This window comes from Lactuca virosa, chromosome 4 (assembly GCF_052849685.1).
Source record: "Lactuca virosa cultivar CGN04683 chromosome 4, Lactuca_virosa_CGN04683_v6, whole genome shotgun sequence".
In the NCBI taxonomy this organism is placed as follows: Eukaryota; Viridiplantae; Streptophyta; class Magnoliopsida; order Asterales; family Asteraceae; genus Lactuca; species Lactuca virosa.
In genome coordinates, this window is record NC_136429.1 from 441087664 (window position 1) to 441112739 (window position 25076).

At 34.1% G+C, this 25076-nt stretch overlaps 1 protein-coding gene across 1 annotated transcript; it reads left to right on the plus strand.

The window, feature by feature from the left end:
• The first annotated feature begins 14750 nt into the window (after nt 1–14750).
• LOC145109069 (putative xyloglucan endotransglucosylase/hydrolase protein 6) lies at nt 14751–16155 on the plus strand. Its single transcript, XM_079046181.1, has 4 exons — nt 14751–14995; nt 15122–15222; nt 15303–15499; nt 15577–16155. Exons 1-4 carry the CDS (start codon nt 14803–14805, stop codon nt 15965–15967), a joined length of 882 nt encoding a protein of 293 aa, XP_078902307.1. The 5' UTR covers nt 14751–14802; the 3' UTR covers nt 15968–16155.
• The last annotated feature ends 8921 nt before the right edge of the window (nt 16156–25076 follow it).

A 25076-nucleotide genomic window follows, 5' to 3' on the forward strand; every position in this document is an offset into this window, starting at 1 on the left:
ATCATAAAACACCATTAATTCCATAAGTTATGGAATCCAAAGGTTTTCAAGAATTACAAAACTTGCCCTCAAGTTTTGGAATTTGAGAAAAGTTTTTTATGAAAAAAAGAATTGAATTCTAAAACTTTTGGGTTCATAACTTAAACAATTAATTAAATGGTTTTAATTTTGAGGTTAATAATTGGAATTATGATGTTTTGTTGAATAGTTCAAATTAACTCTTATGGACTTTATTAATAGTTAATTAAAGCGTTTAATTAAAAGAGTATTATTAATCCATAAATATATGGTTTGAGTTTAATTAAATTAAAAGTCTAGTTTAATTAATAGATTAAACCACCAAGTATTTTAAATGTCTAAAATACACCCTTATACTATTATAATATTAAAAGTTTAATATATTATATGTATAAGAGCAAGTCGTCTTACCATTAGTAGGCCTCATTCACGAAGCCGGTCTATAAGGGGGGTATAAGGTTACTGCCTATAAAAGGGCAGTTTAATGGGTGTCCACTCTCACTCACCGCTTCCTTGACCGGTGGAGGGTCGTTAGCCGAACAGGTAGGACAAGGACTATAATTCTCCCTTCATTATAAGTATAATGATAAATACTAAGTAACTAAACACTTATAAATTCCCAATCTTAGTTACTTAGGAAAATGTGAATAAGGTGCTAATCCATGAAATGACACTTTGCACTTTGTTTAAGCTGTTAGTGGAGCGTGTGTGGTTAACCGGCACACTAACCTGGAGTTAACAAGGTAGGCAAAGGGTAACTTAATGTTTATCATAGTATCGTTGGAGCGTGTGTGGATAACCGACACATCGATTGAGGGGTAAATATTAATGGTACCAAGTATATTTGCATGGTTACTTCACACCTTGTTTTGTGATCCTCGGCATCCCAGTCACAAAACCTGAAGGGCACACTCAAGATTGAAACATGCCATTGAAAAGTTCAATGAATCTCAAAAGAATCTAGGAGTTTCAAAACCAATTAAAACCTAATAATACATTTCGTTTATCTTGGTGGAAATTGGTGAATCGTCATTCACCTACCTTCAAATATTTTATAGCTTGGATTACGGCATCCCTCTTCCAAGTTATAAAATAGTTTGTTGGGTCCTAGCCTTAATATATCATATTGGGTGTTATATTAAGGACTTAAATCAACTTTACGTGAATTTCTCCCATTGTTGATGTCTGGTTTAGACAACAATGATCTTCCCAAACCAAGCTTTCCTAATGAATATGACTTCCCGAGTTTGGCTCATGGAAGTCATACTTCTCTTCCTCCACCTCCTCCAATTATTCTCCCTAACCCACAAGTTCAAGGTCACTCAAGCCCTAATGGCAAGCAAGGTCTATGTGTGATCACATCTTAAAGATGAAGTCACATATTGACAAGCCGGGAGAGTTGGGTGTCAAAGTCTTGAGAAAGTTGGATGTTCAATCACTTTCTAAGTCACATAGTGAGTTCCTTTGGGACTACTATGAAACAGACTATGACATGAACCTTAATGATCATATCTATTTGCTTGGTGCTGCTGAATCAGCAATGATTTGGAACGATAGTAAAGCAAATTTGATTAGAAGATCAACTTCCCAAAAACTTTATGGACAGTGACAATGGTGACACTAGAAATCCAGAAAAAGCATTCTCTTCCCAATGGAAAGGGATTGGCCATAGTCAACCCTAGTGACCAAATGGTAAAGAGAAAGGCTAAGTCTGAGATAGTCCCATTACCAAAGGATCCATATGTTTATTTTGCCAAAGGAAGGGGCGTTGATTGCAAAGCTACCAAATTTACCTAAGGATGTTAAAGTCAATAAGTTTGACTCTACATCAGGTAGAGCCCATTATCTAACTCTGTTAAGTTCTATTCTGAGATCCTCATTACATGATGTGACTGGGTCACATGTTGATGTTTTAAGAATCAAAGAATAGAGAGAAATCTTAAAGGAAGTATATGATGATTCTGATCGCGAAGGTGGATTTCGATCGCATCAGAATTTTGAGCAGTTGCTTAAGAAGTTATGATATATTGCTAAGGAATAGATAACAACAATTTTCCATGTGGATTGTAAGGATAAGTTTTTCCGCAAAGTTTTAAAATAAAAGAAAATTGTTTAATTTTATTTATTTGAAGTATCCTTACAATGGCATTTGTGGAAAATTGTTGTTTATATGATTCCACTGACAGCAATATTGGAAAATGGATTTGATTCTTTCATTTGTGGTAGTGTCTAAATTTACCAAATCAGGAAAGTTCCTCATCACCCAAGTTTCAATTGGACCGAAACTTGGAATCATGCAAGTTGAATAGTATGATGAATGAGAACTTTCAAGCATTGGAAAATCAAGACTAATTACTTGTTCACATGGATGTGTGAGTCAAGTGAAGGACTAAAGGGATCGAGTACACATTCTTGTGCACTGGTCATGTCCACCACAAAGCTCGTTAAGACTATTTGATTTACTAAAGTTTAGTAAATATGGTTATACTTACAAGTTTAAGTATAATTCTGAAACATTGGAAAAGTCTCAATGTATGGCAGAACGAATGGGAAGAATCAAATTAGGCAGAAAGATAAAAGTTTCTCAAATCTGAAAAGATGGGAGAGTACTTTAGTATCATGTTTGTGATCATCTTAATGATTTAGAAATCATATCACAATTAGTCCTCTAAAGGTCATCTTAGTGCATTCTTATGACTAAGAAGAGGAGTCATGAATTGTTGAAATGGTTAGATCAGGAAGATGAGTCATACTTCGTTCCAAAACAATTCTTAGAGTCATACTCCAAGATTGTAACTTGAGTGACATATCTTAAAGAAAGGTTTAAAACACTTGTCAAATGTAAGAGTAAAAGTGTCCTACTCTTGTACATTTGAAATTGGTAAGTTGTGATGTTTTGGATAAAACAAAGACCAACTAAGGCCAATTGTGTGAAGTGTTTGTCTTGATAAAGAATCCGCACTATCTCTTGAATATTTGGCAAGATAGTCTTATATGTCAAGAGGATAGTGGGAGTCTTAAAGATCCTAAAAAGAATTTCAAGAACTAATCAAGAATAAAACCTGAGGTTCTTCACTAGCACACGACTTGAGGTTTATAACCTATCGTGTTGACATATTCTGTTCCCATTCCAGTTAAAGTTGGCTTTGCATAGGAGTTCTGAAAGTTCTCAATTGGTTGCATAACAACTTGGAAGCAATGGCAGGCCCTGTACTGCCAGGTGGCAAGAAGTTAAGATTGCATAAGTTCAGTCCATATGAGTTTGGATTTGTCATTATCCTTGTCTTGTGACTATGGTTTTGACGATTCACATGGATAAGAACACATACACTATAAAATCTAAGGGTCATAAGGTTTCTCTCCGATTCATGAAAATGATGGTGAGGAAACACTTCCACCAAGTACATTTGAAGCAGATGGCAAAAGGTCTAAACAATTGAGACTATGATTACGGCATCCCTTTTTATAGTTCTGAAATTGTTTAGACACACATGCATGCTATCTAAGGAAAGGTGTATGATTTTGATAAAGTTTTATCAAAGCATCTCGTATCAGAAATCTGAACTTTGGTAAGAAAGTCAATAAAGTATTGATTTCTAGAAGTCCAGCTGATTTCTGAGTACATGTCAAAGCTAGTGGGAGCATACGTGTTATGCTAATAATCATCATGTTAGTGGGAGCATGATAATTATTGTTAGTGTTGCAAGTTAGCAATGTTAATTATAGAAAACAAAAGTTTCAATTCGTGAGGCTGCAGGGATTGAAAAAGTTGTTTTGCTATAATTAAGGGAGAGGATATACTTCATTTCAGTTCTAAAGGCTTAGATTGAGACCTTAATCATCTTTAGTCAAGAATATATATATGAATGTGATGTTGGATTGGTTCAACTTAAGGAAATTCTATATATTGCGTTCTCAAAATTCGATTATGATTATGGCATCCCTCTTCATAGTCAAATTTTGAAAACATGGCAAATAAAAATATTGTAGCAAAAGACTGGTCTAGAATCATGTCTTTATGTGAGACATCATGAATCGTGTACCATTTGCTTTGGGTACAGGATCGATTGCATGTGCTATAATATTTGTCATTTCTAAATTTTTCCAAATGCCCAGAGGCATTAAGAAGGGAAAAGGTCTAGAATTGGATATGACTAAAATGATTAAGCAATTGTCGAGGACAATCTGAGGTTTACCAAAGATTGGTTGCTCAGGGACAGTTGGAAGTATAGTGCTAATTTTGGAAGGACCATATTAAAATATTCTGAAAAGAGGCATCTCTTATTCAGAAGTTATAGTCAAAATGAGAATATGGAGTTGTCTCCATAGGTGGAAGTTATCTGTGTAAGATTAGAAAACTTAATGCAAGAAGCATGTCCAAAGCAATGTACTTTGAATATGAGACTTAGTTTCCATGGAGTTGATCTCCATTGGAATACCTTATAATGATTGTTGACAAGTCTTTGTGACTTTGTACATATTCATTACAGGAGGATCAGTGCATATAAGTTTAAAATCTAAACAGATTTCGATAAATGATAGGAATTTGAAATTCTCACATTTTTCGATAAGGATTTGGGAGTGTGAAATTAGAATCATTGAAATTATGTTCAATTGGTTTATTTCACAAAGTATGGTAAAGCTATTGTTTAAGAAAAACATAGCGTACATGCTTGGAGCATGGGACAACTAGTGTTTTTAATTCAAGTATAAAGTTGATAAAATCGAAACAATGAATAATGAATAATCAGTATGGTGTTAAATAAAAGTGTTTATTTATATTCATAGGGTTTGATACCATATTTGATTCATTTATGCTTGTGTTTCACTTTCCATGTTTTGACTTCCAGAATAACTAAGTCGCTCTTCCTGAATGATTAAGTTATTCAAACCATCCACAGTCGGTCATATGTTGGAAGTAGATATGAATCAAGACTGTCATGGGTTGGTTTGTAGAGGTCTAAGTTGGTGGACAAAGTGGTGCTACAACACTCATGAGTGCTCATAAGTTCTGAGTATTGGATTCAACCCACGCTCATTTGAATCACTTCATGGATTTTATCACAAGTGATCATGAGACGATAATATCTTATATTCTTCAAAGCTAGAGATATGAGTTGTTACTATGAGTTGGTTATACATTGATTGCGCGAAAACGCATTGGTAACTCGATGTTATAAAACGTGCCTTTGTGTATGATTCAACAAGTAGTAGAACAAGCCATATGAGTCGAAGTTTATCCATTCCTTTTACCTTCGGGATAAAAGCGATATATGTGGGCCCCTCGATGATTTAGCGATGACACATGTGAGTGCTTGGCCAAGCCAGGACTGATTTGATTTGTTTAATCAGTCAGTCATCATAAATCGAAAATTAAGAAACAAAAAATGGACAGAGAGAATGATTATAATCCATGTCTTAGTCCATATGATATCTAGAATGGAGGAATATATGATCCCTTATCTAATGGACAAGTCATTGACAAGGTCAGAGTTCGACAGCGGCTTTAAGAGCTACGATTGACAGTTAGGTTTTGAAGTCATACTCAATAATAGTTTTAGACTTATCCAAGTGGGAGACTGTTGGATTAATGTCTAAGTCCATAACTATATTTGGTATGTACTTGACCCGACCCGGTATGGTCCATTTGGGTTGCACTTCACCGGCACAATTTATATGGATAGTCTTTTGAGAATAGTATATTTATGATTTATATTAATATATTATAAGTTCTAATATATTAATATGGAATCATATTATTTAATTAGTATTGATCAAGAATTAATTTAGAATTAATTAAGTGATCAAAAAGAACTAATTAAATATGGACTCTTATATATATGGAATGGGCCAAGTTCATTTAGGTTGGGCTAAGCTTTCATGGATGGTCCATGGAGCTTTGAACCCATGGATCCTATGTAAATGAAAGGTCATGGGTATTAGGGTTTACATGGATGTAACCCTAATCCTCCATAATATATAAAGGGGTCCTTGGCTCACAAAATTGGACAAGTGTGTGAAAATAAGAGTGGGGCGATTTTAGTGTGCATACATATTCTCTCAAGTTCTTCCAAGGTATTTTGGTGATTTGTGATTCCATTTGAGGCTTCCATACTATTGGGGCTAAGCTCTTAAAGCTTGAAGACATCAAGCTACATCAAAAGGTATGTCATCTAACTAGAACTTTGTAGTATAGGTGCTTCATAATATGCTAGTTAGGATGAAACCTTGGAATAGTTAATATTTGCATGTATAATAGAGAAAACATAGATCCAAGGTTTATAGGGTTGCATGTACACCATAGGAGTGCTAGAATGCTCAAAACCCAACAATTCTGGGGGTATGCCTTAGAGACTGCCGCCCATATCCTTAACATAGTCCCTACAAAGAAGGTTGCCAAAACACCTCACGAGATGTAAACGAGGAAAGCTCCCTCGTTGGCACACATCAAGGTTTGGGGTTGTGAGGCTTTCGTAACATGAGAGACTCACGACAAGCTCGAACCTCATAGTGAGCGATGTATTTTCATCAGCTACCCGCAGAAGTCCTTTGTATATCTCTTCCATAGACCGAGTGACAATGTTGTCTTCGTTGCGAGGAGAGGGGTTTTCCGAGAGCGAGAACTCATAAGCTAAGGAGACAGTGGGAGGCAAATCGATCTTGAAGAGATTCTAGAATCGAACGATGAAGGAACCTATAACACTGGCACTCAACCTGAGGAGGAAACTCATGTTGAACCGATTGACGAGTCCTTACCTCTTAGACGTTCCAGTAGAGTTAGTGTTCCACCTGTTTTGTATGGTTATCATATAACAAGTGAAGGTGATACGTTTATTAGTGACGGTACACTAATAAATTTGGATGAACCTAATAGCTACAAGGAAGCCATGGCAAGCCCGTAGTCTGCGAAATGGAAAGAAGCTATGGATAGCGAGATTCAGTCCATGTATGACAACCAAGTCTGGGATTTGGTTGACAACGTGCCAGGTCGTAAGACGGTCGGGTGCAAATGGATTTTCACGAAGAAGACTGACATGGATGGGAAGGTACACACTTATATAGCGTGATTGGTTGCAAAGGGATTTACTCAAACTCCAGGAGTTGACTATGATGAGACCTTCTCACCAGTTGCGAAGATAAAGTCTATTAGGGTGATGCTAGCCATTGCTGCATTTCATGACTATGAAATATGGCAAATAGATGTCAAAACCGCTTTCCTTAATAGGAATTTGGCTGAGGATGTTTACATGAGTCAGCCAGAGGGTTTTGTCGATGCGAAGCATCCTAGTAGAGTGTGTAAGCTTGAGAAATCCATTTATGGATTGAAACAGGCATCTCGCAGATGGAATCTTTGTTTCGATGAGAAAGTCAAAGAGTTTGGTTTTCTGCGAAGCGAGGATGAATCATGTGTATATGTCAAGGCCAGTGGGAGTATAGTTATCTTTCTGGTATTGTATGTTCATGACATACTACTCATAGGAAATGACGTCCCAACCCTGAAGGAAGTTAAGTCCTGGCTTGGGAAGTGTTTCGCTATGAAGGACCTCAGAGAGGCTGCCTATATTCTGGGAATAAGGATAGTGAGAAACAGGAGTAAAAGACTAATAGGACTTAGTCAGAATACTTACTTGGATAAAGTACTAAAGCTTTTTAGTATGGAGAATTCTAAGAAAGGGGAGTTACCAATCCAGAGCAACGCTAAACTGAGTAAGACTCAGAGCCCGAGTACAGAGACTGAGATAGCAGAGATGAGCTGAATACCTTACCCTTCCCCAGTTGGCTCAATCATATATGCTATGACTTGTACTCGCCCTGATGTGGCCTTCGCTTTCAGCATGGTCAGCAGATATTAGGGGAACCCTAGCAGAGCACATTGGACCACAGTCAAGAATATTCTTAAGTACCTTCGGAGGACCAAGGAATGGTTTCTAGTCCTCGGTGGGAGTGAAGACTTAAGGGTGCGAGGGTATAGTGATGCCAGTTTTCAAACAGACCGAGATAATTATCGATCTCAGTCAGGCTGAGTCTTTACCCTAAATGGAGGAGCAGTGACTTGGAAAAGTTCCAAGCAGGAGACCGTAGCTGATTCGACGTGCGAATCAGAGTATATAGAGGCGAGCGAAGCGTCGAAGGAGGCGATATGGTTGAAGAACTTCATTGGAGACCTTGGAGTTGTGCCAGCCATAAAGGAGCCTATGGAGATATTATGCGATAATGAAGGAGCGGTTGCCTTGACCAAGGAACCGAGGGATCATGGCAGATCTCGACATATCGACAGGAAATATCACTTTATTAGACATCGGGTGGAAGAGGGACTCCTTGTAGTGAAGAGGGTATCGTCAGAGGATAACCCAACAGATCCCCTTACGAAGGGACTGAGTAGGGTTAAGCACTTGCAGCACGCTAGGAGCATTGAGCTGAAGGACGATATTAGTTTAGATTAGATAGCTTCGAAACGTGTAATAGATAATTTGTAATTAACATTTGATGATTAAATAAAGGTGTATTATTTATAAGTAAAGTTACTGTCTTGTGTTAATAATTTACATATTGTTTAACTTTGCATGTTTTGACTTCCTGAATAATAAGATTATTCGAACAGTCCACAATCGCTCATACTTTGGAAGTAGGTATGAAAGAAGACTGTCATGAATTGGTTTGTAGACTGTCTAAAGTGTATTAGACATAGCAAAAGTTTGCTACAACATTCATGAGTGCTTATGAACTAAGATTTGAGGATTGGAATAAACCCACGCTTGCTGGTATCGCTTCATGGAATTTATCACGAGTGATCGCAAGATGATAATATCATATAGTATTTAAACCTAGATATATGGTTTATTGTTTGCAAGTTTATTGTGCATTCATAATGCGTAAACGCATCAGTAACTTGATGTTATAAAATGCATTGTTGCGGATGATTTGATGAGTGAATAGTAAATGCATATAAGTCGAAGTGTATCTGTTCCTTTTATCCTAAGAGGGTAAAAGCGATATCTGGGCCCCTCGATGATTTGGTTTGACTTATGTGTCGGGCCCGTTCAGGACTAAATTGATGTATTCAATTAAGTTCCATGTCAGACGAATCAGAGATCGAGAAACAAACTGCTCGACAATAAGTATGAATATGTTCCATGTATTTGTCCGCAAGATATCTAGAACGGAGGATTATACGATCCATTATCTAAAGGACAGGTTACTGATAAGATCAGAGTTCGACGGTGTCTTTGAGAGCTACGATTGCTAATCGGATCCTAAATTCGTACTTGCATTTATAGTTACTAGACTTATCCAAGTGGGAGACTGTTGGATTAGTGTCTAAGCCCGTAACTATATTTGGTATGTACTTGACCCGGTTGTGCATGGTCCTTTTGGGTTGCCTTCACCGAATCAACTGGACATGATGATTTATGGAGAGAGAGAGAGAGAGAGAGGTTATTATGGTTTATTAATATATTATATGAATAATATATTAAAAGAGAAATCATATAATTTAATTAATATTGGTCAAGATTTATTTGAGAATTAATTTTGTGGCTGAAAGAGATTAATTAAATAAGGGGGACTAGAATTGTCAATTATAAGATAATTGATTTTTGGGATGTGAATCCTTATGGAAATAAGGGGGACGGAATCCAGAGTGGAAGCCCACTCTAATTTCGTCCAAGGGGCCTTATTCCAGAAGGTTCTTGAAGCTGCTTAGGACATAAGTTATCTAATTAGGGTTTTGACTCAAACCCTAGCAGCTCAGCTATTTAAGGAACCCCTAGGGCTACAGATTTCGGCCACTTGAGAAACCCTAGAGTTACTATAGCTGAAATAGTGCCTCCTCCTCCCTATCTTCTAGATAATCTTCTTGCTTTAGCGTTTGTAAGCCATTAGAAGTATTACTTGTGATACTAAGCTCTTGAAGATTGAAGATTCTTGCAACTATTGAAAGGTATCATCTAAACTTGTTTTATTATAGATCTTGTTTTTCATAGTATGCTAGATTAGGGTTTGCAAGCTTTGGATAAATTTGCATGTACAATAGAGAAACCTAGATCCAAAGCTTTAGGGTTTTGCATGTGCACATCGGATGTTCTTTTGCTCAAAACCCATCAATTTCATCATTTTAGTGTGGGGTAGGGGGTTGACTTTAGGAATACAAGCATTCTGATTAAAATTTAAAAAATGACTAGGATTTAAAAAAAATTATTAGAAAGATTTGAAATAATAATCTAAAATTGAATCTAGTTAAAAAATTGTTATGTTGAGATCTAGGTTGCTAGTGTTGTGTGGGACGATCTGATGCGAGTTTCAATGTTTATTTGAGCCAATATATGTTATAGTGTATTTGTGGCTTTCCTATCCTGGTGAAATCATGGAACAAAAACACGACCTTGCTTAGTTGGGGGATATAATATGGTTTTCATCGTGTACGAGAAATATATCTAGGAGAGCTTATGTAGTCATTGCACTTTAGACAAATACCTCTAACCAATAAGGGTTGAAGTTAAGTTCCCTTGCTTAAACATATGTTTTTTTAAAGGATTTTTAGTTTTGAGTACAAAAGTGAGAAAAGAAAAAAAAGTACAAAAAAAATTTGAAAAAGTACAAAAAAAAAGTTGCAAAAGTTTAACTAAATAAGAGTCTACAAAGCTATGAAGATCAAGAAATATCATGAAGAAAAATTCAAAAAATCCAAAAAATCGAAGTCTCAATATCAAGAATAAGACAATTTGCCAAGATATTATTTATTGTAATTTTTCTTTCTAGGTTATTTTATCATATGTATGCTTGGGAACTTAACAAAAAATACTTTGAGGTTAAGAAAGCTTTACGGGGATGGATTCATAGGGATGCATAATATGAATGTTGTTCAAAAGAAGTGGGGAAATCTTTATGAGGATCGTAAGTATTTAGGATTGGGGAAGTTCTTAGAAAAATTTAGACACAAATACATGCATTGCGGTCTTAATGTAATGGAGAGGCTCAAAATGGATTGTTTTGTGCGATGTTGGTAGCTAGGGTTTTGATATGATAATAATAAAATCAGTTTTGCTTGAGGAAAAGTAAAAGGCAAGTGTGAGGTATTTTGAAGATGTCATATTTATACATATTTTTAGGCATTATTTTAATATATTTTAAGCTATAATTTGGTTAATTGCAAAGATATTTGATACTTATTGAGTTGAATTACATTTTGCAGCCAAATATGACATTCTTGAGGAAAAAGGACTAAAACCGATAAAAGCTAGAACCTAGAAGGACTGGTGTTGAGCATGGAGCTTAAAAGAGATGTGAATTGAGTCAAATAGAAGCTCACGACATGAGCCTTTACTGCTCACGACGTGAGAATGAATATTCCAGAAGATAACTACGCAGAATGTAGTTTCCTTGCCGAACACGAATTGTACTAAGCTCACGACACGAGCCTTAATGCTCACGACGTGAGATGCGATATTTGGAAACTATAAATATCCCTTTACATATCAACTTTAAGAAGGTTAGATCGGATTTTCTGGAGAGATAATCAATTTTAGAGGCCATCGATCTACGAAAAACAAATCATTTGGAAGAGAGAACACTTGGAGATTGAAGATTACACATTACATTCGGTTTTGCATTAGATTAACAATGTCGAATTCTTTTGTTTTTGTGTGCTTATTTTCTCCTTTGTGTAACTAATCATTAGACTTTCCTTTAGTGTAGATGAACCCTAATACTATGTGTTAGTTTCAAGCTTATATTTGGATTTCATGAAGTTAGTTAACACATGTGTTTGCTTATCATTACCTAGCATGTTAAAGTTTGCATCCTTTTTTCTTAGATTCAAGTTAAGTGTAGTTTAATGACCATTTGAATTGCATGAACTTGTTTACCTAGAAGTTTATGATCATTAATTTGCTAGAGCTAGGATTAATATCTTAGATTAAGTAATAAAGGTAACAACTTTAACTGTGTTTGAGAACATTAATTTGATTATAATTGTGTTTGGTAATTTTTCTTGATCATAGAAAATTATCTAGATATATCTTACATAGCCAAATTATCAATAATAGTCAATTATGTGTTTGTGTATGATTATTACATAGTATTTCAAGAATCGATGAAAATATTAGGAGATCAGATCAAGACTACTAATTACATCTAAATTGGTAACCAACTGAATAAATCCATACTTAGAAACTACACATAAGAAAAAGGGGAAATTTGAAACTAAACGAAAGTGTCTTCTAAATTTTGTTTACAATCATTTTTAGTTGAGTGCTTAGTTTTAAGCTAATCTGAACTTGCAAAATCAGATAAAAACCCTTTCTTCAATTATAATTTTTAGATTAATTTTTAGTAATTATATTATTAGTTAAATCCGTCCTTGTATTCGATACCCAACTTACCTAAACTATTCTATAAATTTAACTAGGTACACTGCCTAAGTGCAATTAGTCAGTTAAGTAGATTAGGGTTATAAAGGTAAAACTAGGTAGTATATAAATTGCACATCACTTACAAAAGAGAAAAAATGTGCATCGATACCTTTCTTTCTGATTCTGATATATAAAAATCTAAGGGGAAGAAAGAAAACATGTGTGAATGAACAAAAGACAAACTTTAAAATCGATTCCTTAGAATCCCCTGTTCACCTACAATTCAAATTTAAAAAGGAAGGAACTTCAATTTCTATTCTTGTCGAAACACAAACACATAAAACCAAACTCAAATTTAGATATATTAATATGGACGAATGGGGATCTACGAACACATAGAGTGCCATGGTTTCATCGGTGTTCATCGATTTCGTCTCTAGGTTCATGGGTGACCATCAATTCCGTTTCGGGCTTCATAAGTGTTCATCGATTCTGATTCTGGGTTCATAGGTGTTCATCGATTTTGTTTTCAGAAGAGAGTGGATTGTTGAGAGAGAAGTTGATTTGATTTGATGAAGATGTTCTGTAATGTTTTATTTCTTGGTGTAAGCTATAGAGAGATTGGGGGGGGGGGGGGGGGGGGTTATGACAGATAGAAGGGTAGGGGATGGTGATTGTGGAATTTTTTATTTTTAAATAGATTTATTGCAAAAATAAATAAAGAAAATATTTCAAAATTTTATTTGAGGGTATATTGATCATTTGCAAAAGTTAACAATGCTAAGATTATGGACCAAATCTACAACTCAAACACAAAATAAGGACATTTTTTGCTACAAAACTATTTGGTGATACTTACCAAAGAAATCGACTAACCATATGTGACCACTTATGTAGTTTATTCGCCCGGGAGGGGGGGGGGGGGTACATGAGAGATAAAGGGGTAGGGGAAAGTGGTGGTTGTGAATTTTTTTGATTTTGAATAGATTTATTGCAAAAATAAATAAATAAAATGTTTCAAAATTATATTTGAGAATATATTGGTCGTTTGTAAATCTTTAACAATACTAAGATTATGGACCAAATCTACAATTCAAACACCAAATAAAGATGTTTTTTTTGCTACAAAACTATTTGGTGAACCTTACCAAAGAAATCGACTATCCATATGTTTTTTTGCTACAAAACTATTTGGTGAACCTTACCAAAGAAATCGACTATCCATATGTAACCATTTATGCAGTTTTGTCTTTTTGTTATAGTTACTTTTGCCAAAATGTTTACACAAAGAAAAGCTAAGCTATTAGAAAATCGAATTGGTCATGTTTAATTCAACCTTCACCAAACTTTTCTCAGAGTATTAGTTCCACCTGTTATTGTCGGTCCCAATCTATATATTGAAGGATTTGGGGTCCAGTCTTTGGCCAGTCACAATGCACCAATCTTTAATGTAATCCATACTTATAATTGTATAAATTTTATCTTTATCCAATTATTGTTAACCAGTTATAACATAAATCTTTAATAATAATTGAGATGATCATTATCATTTTAACAAAATTCGACTGTATTTGTGACTTTTATATAGTTGCTGATTTTTATCATGTTATGTTTTATAAAAGCTGTATAATACATATAAAAAAATATTTATCATTAGTATGTATGATAAAACGCTGTATGTACAAATTAGTTAATGATTAGTCAACCTAATTATATCTAAAAAGTACAAATCAGCTCTCTTCTTCGCATATGACAATAAAAATTAGTTAAACTTATTATATCTAAACAAAACTTATATATTAATGATTATTAAATCTTTTCTTTCAGCAAAGAATTCAATTTCCATAATAAGAAACAAAAATATAATTAAAACTGCTAACCGACAATAAGACGTGGCCAAAATATTTGACAAACTTGTTGTGTTGATGGTCTCCAGTTTAATTTAGTTACTTATATTAACTTTTTTCCTAGTTTTGTTGATGTCTTTGTAAATATATTAATATTAAACTTTATAAAACTTATTGCCATTTTTTTTTACTTTTATACTTTTATATATCTATTAAAATTTTTTTTTGACATGTTAAGTAAATCAGGTAATTTAAATCTAGTTTCATAAACTTTTTCCTTAAACATGTATATTTAAAATATTTTATTTTCAATCATATTTTTGTCTCAAAACTAACTTTTAAGGAACAAAGTCAAAATTATAGTCTAGTCAATCAAAAATCCAAAAGACGATGTTTGGTAAGAGAGCGGCGGGGTCCAATTGACGGCTTACTATTAGCTGTACAGAAAGTGATCCAAAATTTGCAATGGACCCCTTTTACTATTCAAATACACCACTTTAAGTCCATACGAACTTATTCTATATATAACTCTCTCACCATTTCAAAATTTAGATACACAGAACACACATCATTCTTGCTTAGTAAAAATGACATATTCGTCAAGAATATCTCGAAAAACCATTGTTAATCTTTTCTTGATTGGATTTGTGACACTCTTGTTTGTGACAGATGCGAAGCCAACAACATTTCTTCAAGATTTTCGTGTGACATGGTCTGATTCTCACGTCAAACAACTTAATGGCGGGATGGGTATCCAGTTACTCCTTGACCAAAACTCTGGTACGTCAATTGTTTCAATACATGCATTAAAATTTTTGATGGTTATTCTTAAGCATCAAGGCATGTGATGATCATCCTAAACTTGATACCTAAATTCATGATCATGATTTTTATATGTTATTATAGGATGTGGGTTTGCTTCAAAAAGCAAATATTTGTTTGGACGTGTGAGCATGAAGATAAAGCTTATTCCAGGAGACTCTGCTGGCACTGTTACTGCTTTTTACGTATGACTTTTAATAATATAAACTTGTTTATGATTTTAGTGGATGGGTGTTCGCTAACTTTTCATGGTTTTTGACTTTAGATGAATTCAGATACTGATAATGTGCGAGACGAGCTTGATTTCGAATTCTTGGGGAACCGAACTGGACAACCTTACTCGGTTCAAACAAATGTGTATGCACATGGAAAAGGAGATAGAGAACAAAGGGTTAACCTATGGTTTGACCCTGCTGCTGACTTCCATGTTTACTCTATTCTATGGAATCACCACCATGTAGTGTAAGTGCAACTCAATAATGTGTTCAAAGCACTATCTGGTTTGAAAATTACAAACAAACAATTCATCATTTGTGTAGGTTTTCAGTGGATGAAGTGCCTATAAGAGTGTACAAAAACAATGAAGCAAAAGGTGTTCCATTTCCAAAATTTCAACCAATGGGAGTCTTCTCTACATTATGGGAAGCAGATGATTGGGCAACAAGGGGTGGGCTTGAAAAAATTGATTGGAGCAAAGCACCATTTTATGCATACTATAAAGACTTTGATATTGAGGGGTGCCCTATGCCAGGGCCAAGTTCTTGTGCATCCAACCCGAGCAACTGGTGGGAGGGCACCAGTTACCAGCAACTCGATGCTCTTGCCGCCCGTCGATACAGATGGGTCCGAATGAATCACATGGTCTATGATTACTGTACCGACAAACATCGATATCCAGTTACCCCACCAGAATGTATGGATGGAATTTAAAAAAATATAAAAATTACCATACTCATATGCTTCCTAAAACGGGGTTATTGTTCATATAATGGGAATGTGTTGATATATTATCCATACGATGGGATGGGTGTAAGAAAGAAAACAATTATTGTTTTTTCATGTATTTCTTGTATATGTACTTGTCGCAAATTGAATAAGACAATCCAATAATTGTGAAATGACATGTTAAATATTTACTATAGTCTTGACTTTCTTTCATTTTTCTTGACGTGAATAACTTTTTTATTATTCTATGCCACATGATCGTGAATCACATATATATGATAATTAGATAGTCAGAATGTATGGTTAATGATATTACATGTAACAATGCCAAATTACTGTAGAATGTAACGATGTCTTTTTCTATATATTAATGTAATTTCTTAAACGGGAAGTGAAAATCTAAAAGAAGCTAAAACGTAAGATTGGGTAATGATTATGTAATACAATTAAATGAATTGGACCCACAAGGGTTCTATAAGTTATGTGCGAGACACGTTCGTGTAAAGGAAGTGGTCACAAGTCTACGCACGTGCACATTAAGGTGATGATCGGTGGTTGTCGGAGAGCAATACACCGAGTTAATCCTCTTTCTATCCCATGCAATTCTATGACCCAAGTACATGTTTTCATGCACAAGGGACCAAAGTAAATAGTAAATACGATGATACAATAGTACAAATCTTTATGCACACGGATCCAAACTATGTGAGATTTTGTTCATGACATACAGGTTTAAATTGGATTATAATTAATAGGCAAGACCTTCAATAATGTTTGGGCTGATATTTGGGCTAAGGTCTACATACGATGGGAGTGTAGTAAGGGCACATATTGAGCTATGCAAACTGAACTGAAAATAGAGAAAGTCCCATTGTCCATGTCCATGTTTTAATTGTTGGTCTTTTAATTTGGTTCTTGGCAACTACAAAACTAGAAACGAACAAAAAGATCAATCTAGGACTTGTCTCGAGAAAAGATCGATACCAAACGGTTTAAAATGATATCCAACTGAAAAAAGATTGCTCTTGAGAGCCGGTCATGAGTATATAAATATCCTCAAAGGCTTCCAGAAAAAAATGCCCGCTATTATAAGTTAGTGGCTGATGGTGTCTTTCAGATTAACGGGAGTAGGCGGTATTGGGCGGAGGGAAGGATCGGAGTAGGGTGTCGCTGCTTTGTGCGAGAATAAGCAAAGCATGGAGAATGGAAATGTTATATATATATATATATATATATATATATATATATATATATATATATATATATATATATATATATATATAACATTTCCATTCTCCATGCTTTGCTTATTCTCGCACAAAGCAGCGACACCCTACTCCGATCCTTCCCTCCGCCCAATACCGCCTACTCCCGTTAATCTGAAAGACACCATCAGCCACTAGCGGAGTTTACCACCATTGGAATCGAGAAGCTGGTTTTTGATGAAATCAAGAAGATAATTGAAGTATTGGATCGATCGAAAAAGGGAAAGGAGATGTCAATCGCTTAGATCGAAGGAGCTGAAGCCCTTGTTTTCATGGAAAATTTCTGATAATCCATCACCAGGTGAGTACACTTATCGATTTGATTTCACAAGTTACTCCCAATTAATTATCAGAAAGAGTCTGGTTATCTCTTTTAGATTGGATTCATGGATTGGTCTATGGCTTAGCGGAATCCTATTATCAATACCTAACTTAACGCTAGTTAAAAAATCGACAAAAATGGGATCCTTATATGGTGAAAGTTAACATTGAGGAAGAGTTTTGGTGTCACACATCAACTGTTTGATAAAAGTCCTCTTAGAATTTTTCATAGTGGAGTTGGATTCATGGATTGGTCTAGAGCTTAGTGGAATCATATTATCAACACCTTAACTTTGAACCCTCATTAAGCCAAACATTAAGGCCCTTAGGTTAAATTGAATTTCACATCTCTATAGCCTAGTAAGTAACCAACAATCATGTTAAAAGTGATAAACTTAACGCTTAACCATTAATTCCTTAATAGAACACCAAAAACAATTTAGAAGATATTATGATCAATTTTCCCAAATCTGTCCTCCAACTTCTAAAATCCGTGCAAGTCAATACGAACATCAAAAAATCATGAGACTTAGTTTTCTGGAAATCTTAGTGTGTCTACTTTCTTCAAACTTTGAATCACATTTCGAAATTCCAAATCCTTAAGGGGTAAAATTGGCAATCTTCTCAGACTGGTCCATGCTGTCACAGATTTCATGCACTGTCTTCAAAAAATCATAATAAATTCATCAGAACTCCAAATGTCAAAATTCCAAAGCCTAAATTTAGATACGGATGTATATCGTCCAACATATAAAGGGCCTGATGTAATTCTTAGTATATTGATATAGTTTATTCAAAGAGTGTTGAGTGGTCCAAAAAATGACAGCTAAAAGTTACCAACTTGTAAATTTAATATAAAATAAGCCAAAAATCATTAGAATGAGATCTTTATATTTTTAAAAAGATAAAAGAGGGAACTTTACCAGTATAATTTTATCAAAATATTAAAATGGGTTGAAAGGTAAGAAAACATATCCCAAACAGCGGACTACAATCAAAGAGAAAATAAGGAAATATGTACATAAGTTTATTAAGATTAATACAACAAACACAAGGTAAATAATGTTATAATTTTTGTGTAGGTTCTCAGAAAGGAAAGGATCCACCTTGCTCATGCTAGATAATTTCAAAATCAAGGAGGTGAGTACTAACTCTCCTATTATGTAGGCATTACTTGTTTTATGTTATTGTTCACAGATACCCTAATAACATGTGATTATATGTATCTAATGACATATGATTTATGTGGCTAAGATCCTTTTTGTGTTCTCGATTCAATAATCGTTTTTTTCCACTTTAATCATATGTGATTAAATACATTTAATCAGATGTGATTATACGTTTCTAATCACATATGATTTTATTTAGAAAAAACAAATCTTGTCTATTTAAATCAAATGTGATTAGATACATACAATCACATGTAATTATATATGAACGCGAAAACAAATCTTTATCCAAATTAATCATATGTGATTAAATAAATATAATCATATGTGATTAAATACATATAATCATATGTGATTATATGAATCTAATCTCATGTATTTTATCACATGTGATTATATGTATAATTGTATGTGATTAAGTACATGAGCACAACTATTTAATCGAGAAGGAAAAAATAAATCTTGTCCACCTCAAATCACATGTGATTATATACATATAATCACATGTGATTAAATATATTAGAACAATTATTGAATCGACGCAAGAATAAATATTTTTCATACGAATCATATGTGATTAAATAAATATAATCACATGTGATTAACTACACAAGAACAACTATTGAGTCAACACGTGAAAATAAATATTGTCTACATAAATCATATTTGATTAAATACATATAATCACACGTGATTATATGTATCCAATCATATATGATTTATATGGTTGAGATTCATTGTCACATTCTCGATTCAATAATTGTTTTTTGTCAATTGTAATCATATGTGATTAAATACATATAATCATATGTGATTATATGTATCTAGTCACATATGATTTATACGGACAAAAAATAATGATGTCTATATAAATCATATGTGATTAGATACATATAATCACATATGATTATATACACAAGAACAACTATTGAATCGAGAACACAAAGATAAATATTGTCCACATATATCATATGTGATTAAATGCATATAATCACATATGATTATATGTATCTAATCACATATGATTTATCTAGACAATATTCATTTTCACGTTCTCGATTCAATAATTGTTTTTTTCCACTTTAATCATACGTGATTAAATACATTTAATCAGATGTGATTATATGCTTCTAATCACATATGATTTTATTTGGAAAAAACGAATATTGTCCATATAAATCATATGTGATTAGCTATATACAATCACATGTGATTATATACACGATAACAAATATTGAATCAAGAACGCGAAAACAAATCTTTATCCACATTAATCATATGTGATTAAATACATCAAATCACATGTGATTATATGAATCTAATCACATATGATTTATGTATCTAATCACATATGATTAAATATAATTAAATACTTATAATCATATGATTAAATACTTATAATCACATATGATTAAATATATGAGAAAAAATTATTGAAACGGAAACTCAAAAATGAATATCATTCATATAAATCATATGTGATTGGATACATATAATCACATGTGATTATGTGAATCTAATCACATATGATTAAAGTTGACAAAAAAAATAATTATTGAATCGAGAGCGCGATAATGACATATGCGATTAAATATATCTAATCACATTTAATCACATGTGATTATATGTATCTAATCACATATGATTTATGTGGAAAAGATTCATTTTCACGTTCTCAATTCAATAATTATTTTTTGTCCATTTTATTCGTATTTGATTAAATACATTTAATTACTTGTGATTAAATACACAAGAACAACTACTGAATCAAGAACGCGAAAACGAATCCTGTCCACATAAATCACATGTGACTAAATACACATGTCATTATATGTATCTAATCACGTATGATTTATGTAGACATGATTTATTTTTGTATTCTTGATTCAATAGTTGTTATTTTACAATGTTAACCATATGTGAATATTGTACATATAAATCATATGTGATTAAATACATTTAATCACATGTGATTATATGTATCTAATCACATATGATTTATGAGGACATTGTTCGTTTTTGCTTTCTCGATTCAATAGTTGTTCTCATTATTTAATCACAAGTGATTAGATTATATGTATTTAATCACATATAATCATATGTGATTAAATACATACAATCACATGTGATTGTACATATAATCACATGTGATTATATGTATCCAATCACATACGATTTTTGTGGAGAAGATCCATTGTCACGTTCTCGATTCAATAATTGTTCATTGTCAAATTTAATCATATGTGATTAAATACATGTAATCACTTGTGATTATATGTATCTAATCACATATGATTTATTTAGACAATAATCAATTTTGCTTTTTTGATTCAATAATTTTTCTCTTGTATTTATTCATATGTGAATGTATTTAATCATAAACAATTTTTGTCTATAGATTATATGTGATTACATACATATATAATCACATATGATTATATACACAGATCAATTATTGAATCAAGAACACGGAAATAAATATTTTCCATACAAATGATATGAGATTAAATACATATAATCACATATGATTAGATACACGAGACCAACTATTGAATCGAAAATGAGTTATAAATATTATCCATATAAATCATATGTGATTAAATAGATATAATCACATGTGATTATACATATAATCACATGTGATTATATATATTTAATCACATATGATTTATATAAACAAGATTCGTTAAAAACAAATATTTTCCAAATAAATCACATATGATTGATTACATATAATCACATGCGATTAAATTATATGTGATTAGATACATATAATCATATATGATTAGATACATATAATCACATGTGATTATATGTATTTAATCACATATAAAAAAGTACATATAATCACACATGATTTATGCCATTATATGTATTCAATCACATACAATATTAGTGGCTATAGGTAATGGGTGGTGGTGATAGGTGATGGTGGTGAGTTGTGATGGCGAGTGGTAGTGGTGGTGGTTGTGGTGACGAGCAGTGGTAATGGGTGGTGGAGGTGGGTGGTGGTGATGGATGGTGGTGGTATTGATGGGTGGTGGTTGGTGGTAGTGTTGTGTGTTGGTAATGGTGGTGGGTACATATAATCACATAAATCTTGTCCACATAAATCATATGTGATTAAATACATATAATAACATGTGATTAAATATATTAGAATAATTATTGAATCGACGAAAGAATAAATATTTTCCATCACATGTGATTAAATATATATAATCACATGTGATTAAATACACAATAACAACTATTGAATCAACACGTGAAAACAAATATTGTCCATGTAAATCATATGTGATTAAATACATATAATCAAATGTGATTTAATACACGATGCCAATTATTAAATCGAAAACACGAAAATAAATACGGCCCACGTAAATAATATTTTATTAAATAAATATAAGCACATGTAGTTATATGTATCAAATCACATATGTTTTACGTGGACAATAATCATTTTTGCATTCTCGATTCACTAGTTTTTCACGTGTATTTAATCACATGTGATTATATATATTTAATAACATATAAATCATATATGATTTGATATATAATCACATGTGACTCGATACATATAATCACATGTGATTATATACAAGAGAAAACCTAATGAATAAAAAACACACTAACAAATCTTTGTAGGTTGGGGTAGTGATGGTGATGGTTGTGGTGGGTGGGTGTTGGGTGGTGGTGGTGGTGGGTGGTAGTGGGTGGTGGATAGTGATGGGTGGTGGGTGGTGGTTGGTGGTGGTGGGTAGTGATGGGTGGTGGTGGCGGGTGGTGGTTGGTGGTGGTACTGGTGGTGGTGGGTGGTGGTGGTTATGGTGGGGGTGGCGGGTGGTGGTGAGTGGTGATGGGTGGTAGGTAGTGATGGGTGGTGGTGGCGGGTGGTGGTGGTTGGGTGGTGATGGTGGTGGGTGGTGATGGTGGTGGCGGGTGGTGGTTGGTAGTGGTGGTTAGTGATGGGTGGTGGTGGTGAGTAGTGGTGGTGATGGGTGGTAGGTAGTGGTTATGGCTGGTGGTGGCACGCGGTGGTGATAGATGGTGGAGGTGGGTGGTGGTTGGGTGGTGATGGTGGTGGTGGGTGGTGGTTGGTGGTGGTGGTGATGGTGGTGGTGGGTAGTGATGGGTGGTGGGTAGTGGGTGGTGGTTGGTGGTGATGGTGGTGGCGGGTGGTGGGTGGTAGGTAGTGATGGGTGATGGTGGCGGGTGGTGGTGGGTGGTGGGTAGTGATGGTGGTGGGTGGTGGTGGGTAGTTATGGGTGTTGGTGGCGGGTGGTGATTGGTGGTGGTGGTGGTGGTTGTGGTGGGTGGGTGGTGGGTAGTGATGGGTGGTGGGTGGTGGCAGGTGGTAGTGATGGGTGGTAGGTAGTGGTTGTTGGTGGTGGTGGGGGGCAGTGGTGATGGGTGGTGGAGGTGGGTGGTGGTGGCGGGTGGTGGTGGTTAGGTGGTGGCGGAGGTGGTTGGTGGTGGTGGTGGGTGGGTAGTGATAGGTGGTGAGTGGTGGTTGGTGGTGGTGGTTAGTGATGGGTGGTGGTGGCGTGTGGTGGTGGTGGGTGGTGGTGGCGGGTGGTGGTGATGGGTGGTAGGTAGTGGTTGTTGGTGGTGGTGGCGGGCGGTGGTGATGGGTGGTGGAGGTGGGTGGTGGTGGTAGGTGGTGGTGGTTGGGTGGTGATGGTGGTGGCGGGTGGTGGTTGGTGGTGGTGGTGGTGGGTGGTGATGGGTGGTGGGTGGTAGGTGATGGTGGTGGTTAGTGATTGGTGGTGGTGGCGCGTGGTGGTGGTGGGTGGTGTTGGTTGGGTGGTGAGTGGTGTTAGTTAGTGGGTTTTTTAATTGTTTGTAATTATATTTTGATTTATATGAATATTATTTTATAATTTTAATTAAAAAAATTGTGTTTTTCAAATTTGTTTTCAAATGTTCTCGCGATAAAAAATGTTCTCGATTGAACGCTCACCTATATATATATTGGTTCAGGTTCATTTGAGACCATGCTAATTTTGTGAGACCGTGAGACCAAATATAAAAATAATTTTAAAATGCAAAATAAAAGGAAAAATCCAAAAATTCTTTTTTTAATTATTATTTTCGGAACTTTAATTACCTAAAAAAAATATAAAAAAAATAAAAAAAAATAAAAAAATTACCGTTTTTTTTTTTTGAAAAATACGTGAAATATTCTAATAGAATATTACACTGTAAATATTCTAATGTGATTTTTAGAATGTTATAATATTATACTAGATTTCTCGGATATGTTGAATATTCTATTATTCTACTAGAATATGTAAAAAAAGTATTATTTATTTATTTGTATTTTTTTATTTTTTTATTTTGGAAAATATAAATTCCGAAAATAATATTTGAAAATAAAAATTTCAAAAATTTTCAATTATTTTGCATTTTAAAAATGTTTTTGTTTTATCTACTAAATGAGTAGCTAAGATTGCATCTCACGGTCTCACAAAATTATGCCGGTTACGAGACCGAGACGAAACCGGTTCCAAGACTGAAGCAAGACCAGTTGAAAAACAAACTGAAAGCCAAAATTTATAAACATATCATTTTTGTGTTCATTAGATATTTTTTTAATCATGTATTACTAAACTTCTTCTCTTTTTTCTTTTATTAAGTTTTAGTATATCATTTTTAGTAAATCTTAATTTATCATTATAGTGTTAGTTATACATTTGTTAACAACAAAACTCGAAAAAAAAATAGAAACTAGTCTGGAAAAAGACCGAAACTGGTCCGAAATACGAGAAAAGACCGCGTCGAACAATGACTGGCCCTAGACCGCCCGGGATAGATCCAAAAAAATATCAAAACCGTTTCAAGACTGACCCAATACCGATCCGGAACCACATACATCTCTAAACAGAGAAGACGTGTGAAGCAAATTGAAAAGTAAAAAAGATCATGCCTTTTCTTTCCTCATTAAATTAAAGCATCAAAAACTAAAAAATCATTGACAATGATTCATTTTTGTTTTTATCTATATAATTGTTTAACCTAATTTTAATTTGTGTGTTTTAAACCATAAAATTTATAATTTATATATTTAATTTGTTATTTGTTAGATTAAATAACTAATTTTACATAGTTGGTGAACAATAAATTAGTTCATTATTTGTAAATGGGTGGATTTTCATATTCTTTTTATCTAGTTTGTGACCAAAAATTAGTTCACTATTTGTAATTAGGAGGATTTTGATATTTTAGAAAATTCCAAAGATACTTCAACAAAGTATCACCCTTCCGTTAAGAAAACTGATTCGTACACAACACAATTTTTCCATACACAACAATTTGTGCATTAAAGTGTTGTATTGT